General features: G+C 36.2%; 1 protein-coding gene across 1 annotated transcript in view; it reads left to right on the forward strand.

Annotated features, from left to right (window-relative positions):
* Positions 1-3877: 3877 nt before the first annotated feature.
* The window catches only part of LOC109102753 (dedicator of cytokinesis protein 4-like), a 47441-nt gene continuing 41318 nt past the window's right edge, over positions 3878-10000 (forward strand). Inside the window, exons 1-3 of the mRNA XM_042736293.1 lie at positions 3878-3906; positions 4783-4871; positions 7410-7535. Coding sequence (XP_042592227.1) covers positions 7469-7535 — 67 coding nt within the window. The 5' untranslated portion in view covers positions 3878-3906; positions 4783-4871; positions 7410-7468. The remainder of the gene's footprint in view (positions 3907-4782; positions 4872-7409; positions 7536-10000) is intronic.

The following is a 10000-nucleotide window of genomic DNA, read 5'->3' on the forward strand; positions in this document are numbered from 1 at the left end:
GTAACTCCCATTCAAATTTTGGGGTCGGAAAATTTTTTAAAAAGTTTTTGAAAAACGATTCTTCTGCGACAAAGCTTCATTTTTTTAACAAAAATCGTAAAAGTAGTAATTTGTGAAACCCCAGTTGCTGATTTGATAAACGGGGGCCCTCTTTTAATGAAAGCCTGTTTCCACCACAGAATAAAGAAATAAAGGTAATTGAACACACTTCTGACCTCCTTTCTTGGGTTGCAGGTTTTCTGCATATATCTCACAATTCCTGACTTCTTAAACTCAGAGTCCTATTTGTATCCAGGAATTGTGAGATAAAAAGTTGGCGTTACAGTTTTTGTTATTTGTTTTGTGTTTTAATCCTGTGGCCTAAAGCTTTGATAGCAGTGTTATAGTAAAAGTCCTTTTGTTGTAAAATATCCTATTTGTATCCAGGATGTGCTCTAAACTCCACAAACGAACTTCCTCCTGTGTTTGTTCCTGGCCACTGCCAGACAGATGAAAAACAAATAAACAGTTTTCATCAGGGAAAAACACCTGCAGTGGAAGCTGTGTGTGTGTGTGTGAACAGCATCATCTCGGTGGCGTTTGCTCACATTGTAACAATGTTTTCCCACTGTTCATCAATTACAGTTTTTTTTCCCTTAGTACCTGTCTGTAGTCTTAAAGGAGAATATTAATGTGGCCCTCCCCCTAGTACCTGTCCTGATAATTCTTAAAGGAGAATATTAATGTGGCTCTGATTTCCCTACCTGGTTAGTTTGCTGGTTTCCAGTTATTAGTGATTTTTATATTCAAATCTAGAATGGTGGCTCCCTTTCTTTTCTTTTTGATTTTCAGGCTCTGTCAGACTAGCCTGCGGCTTCAAATCTGCTCAATGTCCATCCTGACAGCTTCTGTGGATTTAATCACTAGGTTAGACACATTACTGCACATTACTGAAGTAAGAATTAAACACATTAAATCACACTACTAAACAAATAACTTAACAAAAAAAAATCAACAATGCAAGAAACATCTACACAATTTATGCATTTAAAAACAGATGCTTTTTTATCCAAAGCAAGCTAACCAAAAGAAGGCAAAACAACAGCAATGAATTTATTGCTGAAATTGATGAAAATAGACTAGGAAGGAAGCTAAGAGAATGAAGGAAGATGATTTATTTATGTTATTTGGTTTCATTATTATGATACTGTTTTGGAGATATACTGTGTTGTTGCATACTAGTAATTATTTGTGTTATTTATAACTTATTTCATTTTTATTTCTATTTGTCTGTAATCTACGCATCTTGCCTAAATAACTTCCTTAAATTATATACTTTTAGGGCTAGTAGTTAGTTTCCCCTCCCCCCTACTTTTTTTATAATTAAAAATACGCCCAAAAGAGGAGCTCAGCCATAAACAGTTCTCGTGAGCTATTATACACTCCTCTTAATTATTATCTCTCCTTTAATATATACAATTTCTTTTTTCTTAAAGACTAATTTCTTGTAAAGTATATTTGTATCTTATTATATTAATTTATTATTTGTATATACTACTGTTTATTAAAAATAAACTAAATTGTTTCCTAATTTACAAACTAAGTTGAATTGTTTATTGATTCAATCCTTAGAGAGTAGCTACCTAGCCTCGTATTCGTATGACCGTACGCGTACATAAGCTTCTTGTACTGATCCAGCTGCATTTGTGTTACGGCAGCTCTAGTACAAGTTATACCCCAGTGTTTTGGTCTGCCTCTACATCCTCCTTTCCTCATCTAGTATTGTCAGCTACGTCCAAACACCCTCCCGCAGCACCGCAGGACAGTGATTGCTGTTACAAAAAGACAAGGATGCTGGTTTTATATTCATTTTTTCTTTAGACCACTCTGAGCTCTGCACCAAAAAGCCCCTTGTGTCAAGTCAAGGTTTTTGTGCAGAAAGTCCCTATCTGTGTTTCACGTCATTTTTGACCACAGTATGTGTAAAAGTTCTGATTGACAGCTTTCTGGGTTAACAGCTCCCCCTCTGTTCCATGCTTTCGTGGTATTTCGTTTTTTTTAGTTTTGGTTAGGTCCTATTCATGTTATATAGCAACCATAATACTTTCCATACAGGCTGATTCATCCCTTTTGACGTATCAGCCCATGTACTTGGATTATCGTCCCTACTGGAGGTTGGTTTGGCTTGTTGTGTGATTCTTTCGTATCTTTTGTTTTTTTTTTTTGGTTTGTTTTCCTTTTGTGTCCCATTTGAACTTCAATCCCCAGCATTGAATGTTGATCTGTTGGAAAATATCATTTACATTCGTCTGGTGTTTCATGATTGAGCGACGAAACCTAGAACAGCAGACACCGTCCTGGTGTGTCTGGAAATCGTTGCGTGGAGCTATCTGCCTTTACACTTCTCCTCTGATTTTATGAAGTATCCCAGTGTTCCACAGACGCCTCTTCAGAAAGCCCATCGCAGTCCTGCAACGCTGCATGCAAGGGCCAAAACAGCCTTTTGTGCTCCCTGCCTCTGCCAATGGGACTGCTGTGGTCGATCGGAACAATGCTGAGCTAATTACGATCGGTGTTGTAGTGACAGGGTGCCGGGTGATTAATACCAGTGTTGGTCCGTTCATGAATGTCTGTATATTTCCTGAACGTAAGATTGGAATCTGTTATGTTTGGTTTTGATTTCTATTGCCATGCTATTGTTCCCGGTTGGGATTCATTCATAGGGCCGCTCCTCTTTTTTCATCAGCTGTGTGAAGCTGATGAGAAAAGTTTGGGGTGTTGCATGGTAACTGGATTGTGGCGCTTTGGTTGGGTGAAGGGACCACGTGTGGTCTGGTCCCGTTATTCGCTTGTATTGGACAGCCTCAATGCTTAACTTGAAAATTTCCTGTAATTTGCTAGATGCATATATTCAAAAATACAGCAACTCACAAAAAAGTCCTGTGGCACAGTGATGGTATCCGCTGGAAATACCAATTTATGTTTGAAAAAATGTGCATGGTAAAAACATGGTATTACTGTGGTATTACTTTTTTGTGCTTTTTTCGGTTTTAAAATAATACCTTATTACTTTTGTACCTTCTGAAACAGTGTTACTAGGTAGACATAATCAAAAAATCATTAAGCATTTACTGCAGTACGAAAAAGTTTGCTGTCGTTTTTTTTATTTGGGTTTGTTTTGGTCGCTTTGTTTTTTGTTTTGAATGAGGGTTTTGCTTGGTAGAGATTGTTTTTTTTTTATTAGGCAAAGTGAATTTGCCAAAACTGACAAATGCCAGTATTTTGTCCCTCAACAGGAAACTTTAAAAATTGCAATTTGCTTGCGAGCTCATTATTTTTAAACTGCATTTGTACAGAATAAACTAATTGTATAAACTGAAAGTATTTCTCTCGCTCCTCTCTCTCTCCTTCTGTTTTGCAGTGTGAAAGGTTCTTTGTTTAAACTCAGTAAAAACGGTCTGCCAAGTTTTCAGAGAAGACTGAAAGACAATGCACACTTTTGTGGTGAAGTGTGGATGATGAAATCACAGCCCAGAGTAATCATGCAGAGTAATCTGTGTGGATTAACTGGCATTTATGTTTTGTGCAGGATCTGGGCAGCGGTGACTACATGAGCCAGAAAAGATTTGTGTGATATTGTTGTTCCATCAACGATAGCTGGATTGGTAAAAAGCCTGATATCTCTCCACTGAATTATTACTGATGCCAAAGAGCCGAGTGTGATTGGCGTGCTGATCGTTTTTCTGTGTGTGTGTGTGCTGTGTGTGTTTGTGTGTGTGTGTGTAGGGAGGAATGGGTGCAGGAGAGAAGAATACAGACCACGTGTAAAATGGCAGTACAGACGTCCTTCCGGCTGTGCTGTGGTCAGCATCGCTGATACTTCTCACTGCTGGACTCTAAAGACGACCCCCTGCTGAAGGTCTATGCGTAAGTGACCCTCCACAGACACACCCACACACACACACACACACACACACACACACACACACACACACAAACCGCCGCATAACGCCCTCAGGACCGTGAGATAAAACTGAGTCTGACTTCCTGTTTTCAGACTTACTCTTTCCCCCTGATTAGACGAAGTTGCCTAGTCACCCATCCATGTTCAGTTGTCATGATATTCTTCAATTATGGAGAATCTGTGAATGTTAGGGAATTTTAAAATTGTGATGTCCAGAAAAAATTTAATTTGCCTTGTAAATAGTCTTAGATGGTGACAATGCGTGAAAAACCTAAATAAGTATAGATGTGAAAAAAAAAAAAAAACCGGTAATAGATGATAAAATGGCATGAAACAAAATAAATAAATACAAAAATGTCATAAATTCCAAGCCGTTTATTTTCCTTTTTTTTTTTTTTTTTTTTTTGATTTAATAAAGATAATCAGTCAACAACTTTATTCAGAAAACTATCTAAAGGATTTGTTTAGTAATTTGCCAACAGGTAAATTTTATTTTTCATCTTTTTTTTATATTTTTGTAAGCTCAAGTAGACATTCTTATGTATCAGTTTAAATAATAACAATTATTTTATCTTTTTAAAACAAATTTAACCCAGTTTTTCAATCTAAAGAGTAGGTATCTGAAATATAAATGGAAATCTGTCTTAAACATCTGTAATATCGTGGCCTACTTTGCACTGGATGGCAGACAGATGTGTTTTGCTCTAGATCTTTGTTGGTTCACACATTATCAGCTGGCTCGTGGCCAATCCTTTGGACTGTTAATATGATTGCTGTTCTTTATATCTGTGTGGCTCTGTGATTGAATCCAGCACTCTGCTTGTCCTTGTTGTTTGCAGTTGCAACACAGAAAGCGACTGGAGTCAAATACACGACAACATCATTAAGAAAGTCAACTCCAGATACAACCTCTCAGGCTCCAACACAGGTAACAAAACCATCACAAGCCTAAGATTCAGTCAAGTCATTTATTGAAAACAATTTTCGTAAACGGCTCAGAAAATTCCATGGTTGTGACATCACACAATTAATGTAAGTCCACCAATGTTTACACATCAGCATGTATTTTAATGTCCAGCATAAGATGTCATTTGCATATAGTCTTAAAGGTACAGTAACATAACAGCCTTTTTTATTCTAAAGGTCAGAGAGAGGCTGGAAAATGGTCATAAAAACCCAATCAAGGCTGGTTTTTGGTGCATGAAACTTTATAAGTGGACTTCAGGGAAAATAAAACCTTCAAAAGTGAATTTCCACTTAAATTAAATACTCTCATTTTCAGCATAATGCTTGTGTATGTGGTTTGCCAGCGTGTCTGGAGGTTGTATAAAGATGCTCGGCTCTCCCAGAAACCTCATTTGCATGATGACTAGAAGTTAATAATTTTAGATCTGAAGAAGCATGAAAGGAGCCTCAGGGTGGCTTATCCAAACAGCTACACATGGTAAGATAATTCATTCTGGCAGAGGAAAAAACATAATGAAGCAAAAGCATCCAGATTGTAGATTTGCAGCTTTTTACAATTTCTGCATTTTCTATGAAGGGCTGGTAAATGTACGCAGCACCTCCACATCCGTTAGATGTTGAATAATCACATCACAAAAGCAGGGAATACATTAATTTTGATGACTGACTCAAAAGTCATTTATTCACCAAACAATGAACAGTAATGCTCACAAAAGTTGCATCAAGATTTTATCGAAATGAATGAAGATGTGATTTCTGCTGACATATGAAAATTATTCAGTGCAGGTTTGTTAAATGCCTGCTCATGCGGTGGGAAATGAGATCACATCCTCACTATGATACTCATTCATCAGCCGTGACGTTTCTATTAGATTAATCTCTACTACATCAGTTACGCTGAGCAGAACAAAGAAACCGCTTTATCAGGACCTTGTTAAACATTATGATAATGATAATGGGCTGAAAATAAATTAACTCCACTCACACTGTAATTATAGAGCAATGTTACATTAGAGATCACTGAATATATATGTACTACTTGTCAAAAAAATCTAATGGAGTTTTGTTCATTTAGAGCCAGTCCTAAAGGGCTTAATTTAATTTAATTTAAGTTAGTTTAGTTTAATTTAATTTTAGTTTAATTAATTATGTAATTACTTATTTTTTATTCAGATTTTATTTCTGTTTAATATTTTTTATTAACCTTTTTATTTTAAATGTTGCCTTAATTGGAGCCAATCCTAAAGGGCTTTACGTTTATAATTTATAATTTATTATTTATTTTCCTTTATTTAAACCTAATCTTATTTTATTAGCATTTTTAATAAAAATGTTGCCTTAATTGGAGCCAATCCTAAAGGGCTATTCAATACAATACAGTTCAATTCAGTTCAATTCAAATCAGTTCAATAATTTTTTTACTTTTTATTTAATTTAATTTAAATTTTTATTTAACATTATGCCTTGATTTTATGTTAAACCTTGACATCCTTAAATGCATCTTACTTATATAGTGACTTAAATATCCTATGCATTCAAATGTATGTCATTTGCATAGCACATTTTATTAATTATTATCTTATAATTGCTGAGAAGTGAATACATGCTGCTACTGACGTAACATTTCTATTTGAGTAGCTTTAGTTTGGCTCAATTCCCATGTGCATGCTCTGAATCTGTCTGTGTGATTAATGGAGACGTTGTGCGAGTTCAGTAATTGAATAATTCTCCACCAGCACTTCTCCGACCCTGTGCCATCAAACAGCAATTATACAACACGAAGCCGTTGCCATTGAGTATGTGCCAGACGAGGTTTATGATCGACCTCAGCGCTGCTTCAGAACATCGTTAAGAGCTGCAGTAGCACCCCCAAAATTATGCACAGACACCGATGCATGTTTGAAATCATTTTACTGTCATGTACCGATGGGCTGTTGGAAGTTTTCTAAAGCTCAGCAAAACTCTGACCTGACTGTTCAGACGACAAGAAAAACAGGTTAAAAATAGCCAAAAATTACGTGTAAGGTAGTGCTATTCTAGTATAATTGAGATGATATTATAGTTTTTGTTTATATTTTGAATTATTATTTATTTTTAGGCATCATGTTAAACTAAATGAAAATAAATATAATGCCTGCATTGAATAATTCCATAATAATAAATGGATTTTTTAAATATTTAAGTTTATTTAATGTTTATTTTAAAAGGCAACATTAAAAGGCAAAATTTACATTTATCACAACCTCTCAAAATAAGAGATTCCATTGGGAGATTATTATATTCAAAGCTTTCTAATGAATATTCATGTGCTCTGCAGTGAATACCTGTGAATATTCATCAAGTGCAGATGCAAAGTTTTTTCATTGTCGATCTGTTGGGTAAAGGTTCATTCATTAAGTGATTGATTCAAGAAAGCTGTGAAAAATCATCTGTAATTAGCTCATATTATGCTGTCTTTGTTTAACAATTAAGATGAATTCGATGTGTGTGTTCAATGCAGGTCTGGCGGTGGCGCTTCAGTTACTACACGGCGACATCGAACAGCTGCGGAGAGAATACATGGTGCTTTTTACAAGAGGAGTGTCCATCACTAAAAAACTGGGCTTCTCTGATGTCATCATGCCAGGTGAAAATTATTTTGGCTTTAAGATCTACATATTTTTTTGCTCATATACACACCCAGTTAAAAGTTTGGGGTCAGGTTACCAATCCAAGTTTTTGAAACAACAACCCTTCATTCACACCAAGTCAAAATTAAGTTAATAAAAAATAATATAAAAACAGTAATATTGTGAAATATTATTACAATTTTAAATATTTGGTTTCTGTTTGAATGTATTTTAAGATGTAATTTATTCCTGTGATGCAAAGCTGAATTTTCAGCATCGTTACTCCAGTCTTCAGTGTCACATGATCCTTCAGAAGAAAAATTTACTATTATTAATGTTGAAAACAGTTGTGCTGCTTCATATTTGTGGACATCATGATGCACTTTTTGGATACTTTGATGAATATAAAGCTTAAAAGAAAAATATTTATTTGAAATAGAATTTTTTTGTAATATTATAAAAGTCACTTTCAATCAATTCAGTGCATCCCTGCTGAATAAAAGTATTGTTATTATTATTATTTTAAGAAAATCTTACTGACTTTTGATTAGTGGTTTAATGACATATTAAGGTGAGATTACATTCTCTGTAATATTATTATGTATACATTTATCAGAGTAAAGTCTGGTCCACTTAATAAATTAGTAAATGATTAGTGTTTTGACAAGCTATCAATGTTAAAACAGTGAACAGAAAATGCATTAAAAAACTATATTTATATCTTCACCATTCAACATTACTTTTAATAATCAACAACAAATCGCCTCCTCCACAAATCTCTAATTGTAGCCTGCAGAAAGTCTCTCCAAACTACAAAATTATGGGAAAATTTAAATGTACAGTACGTATTATATTCAGAAATATCCATTTGTGCTCAAGAAAATAAATTAGAGTGCAGTTTATTTTCTCAACAATATTTTTGATGCTATATACTTTAGCCTAGCTCTACTTTGACAAACGTCCCATCAGACTGCAAAAATCCAGCGTGCCTCGACTCCCAGAAACAGATTCTAACTGTAAAGTTTTAGAAGCTCTTGCCATTTTTATGTGTGTGGCATTCATCAGGCAGTCTGTGTACGTCTGAGACTATTTTCTCCCTCCGTCTTTCCGTTACTGACCCAGATGTTTTGGTTGCACAAGCAGTCTGTCTGCTGCCTCCTGGATGAATGTGCCGTCACTGGTAGTAACCGTGCCTTATGGCTGGCCGATTTATTATTAGTCTTTTGCTGTAGGCTGATCTTCTCTCATTGTGTGTTCACATACAATTTCCATCTTCCAGGAAACTCACTTTGATTCCCCCCCCCCCCCCGATTGTTGCTACAGCAACTATTGGGGAAGTTGTGGCCTAATGGTTAGAGAGTTTGACTCCTAACCCTAAGGTTGTGGGTTCGAGTCTTGGGCCAACAACACCACTAATGAGCCCCCCATAAAAAAACCAAAAAACCCAACAACTCCCCATGGCTGCCCACTGCTCCGGGTGTGTGTTCACGGTGTGTGTGTGTGCACTGTGTGTGCACTTTGGGTGGGTTAAATGCAGAGCACAAATTCTGAGTACGGGTCACCATGCTTGGCTGTATGTCACGTCACTTTCACTCACTTTCACTTTTTTTCCACTTTTTATTATCTGGCCAGTAGTTGGCATGACTACCAGTTTGAATTTGGGTCTTGAAATAGGATTGCACACACTTAAATGCATTACACACACATACAGGAACCCACACTTCCTCTGCTAGTTGTTACAAGTTCTTTGTCTCCTTCGTTTGCTTCCGCCACAATGCTTTAAAAAACTTGACCAGCAGACCACAGTGCATTTTGAAACCATGCTGCATGGGACAAAGCATGCAACAATGCATGCATCTTCATACTGTATATCTTTAGTCTCAGGAAATGTACCTGTGCCTGTTTCCTTGACATGAGCGAATGAGAACTTGGTACATCATATAAATGTTGAACCATTGCCTATTTTTGGCCGTAACATTTGCACCATTGTGAAAATGTGCATGTACTGAAGAGCTGTTGAGATGAGGGTGTCGAAGCACGGATGGACCATGAAAAATTGCAAGGTGTGAGCATGTAGATACACTTCCTGTGTGATAGACAATGTGTTCATTTGTTAGCAGCCTTATCTGTGAGTCACAGGATGCACCTGCTGAGGACATTTGGGAGGGATGAACTTTTCATCAAGTCTGTTTTCTGCTCCTCTGTCATAATCATGATAAAACTTTCCATGTTTTATCATTCGCTCATGGTGCTACACCTGGAGTGTATAGTATTAAACCTGCAACATTTTCAAATCATGCAGCTTGTTGAGGAGAGATGTGCTTTTGCGTTTCTGTTCAATCGATGTGAAGTGCCTTTTCATTCCAGAATCAATTCGAGTTCCAGAAACCATGTGAAAAAGCTTGAGTCTTATTGGTCTTTGTTTTTTTCTGCTGAGCAAACAGCATAAAAATCAATGTACATGGTAAAAAGTCATTCGATT

Source organism: Cyprinus carpio, chromosome A4, assembly GCF_018340385.1.
Source record: "Cyprinus carpio isolate SPL01 chromosome A4, ASM1834038v1, whole genome shotgun sequence".
NCBI classification, from domain to species: domain Eukaryota; kingdom Metazoa; phylum Chordata; class Actinopteri; order Cypriniformes; family Cyprinidae; genus Cyprinus; species Cyprinus carpio.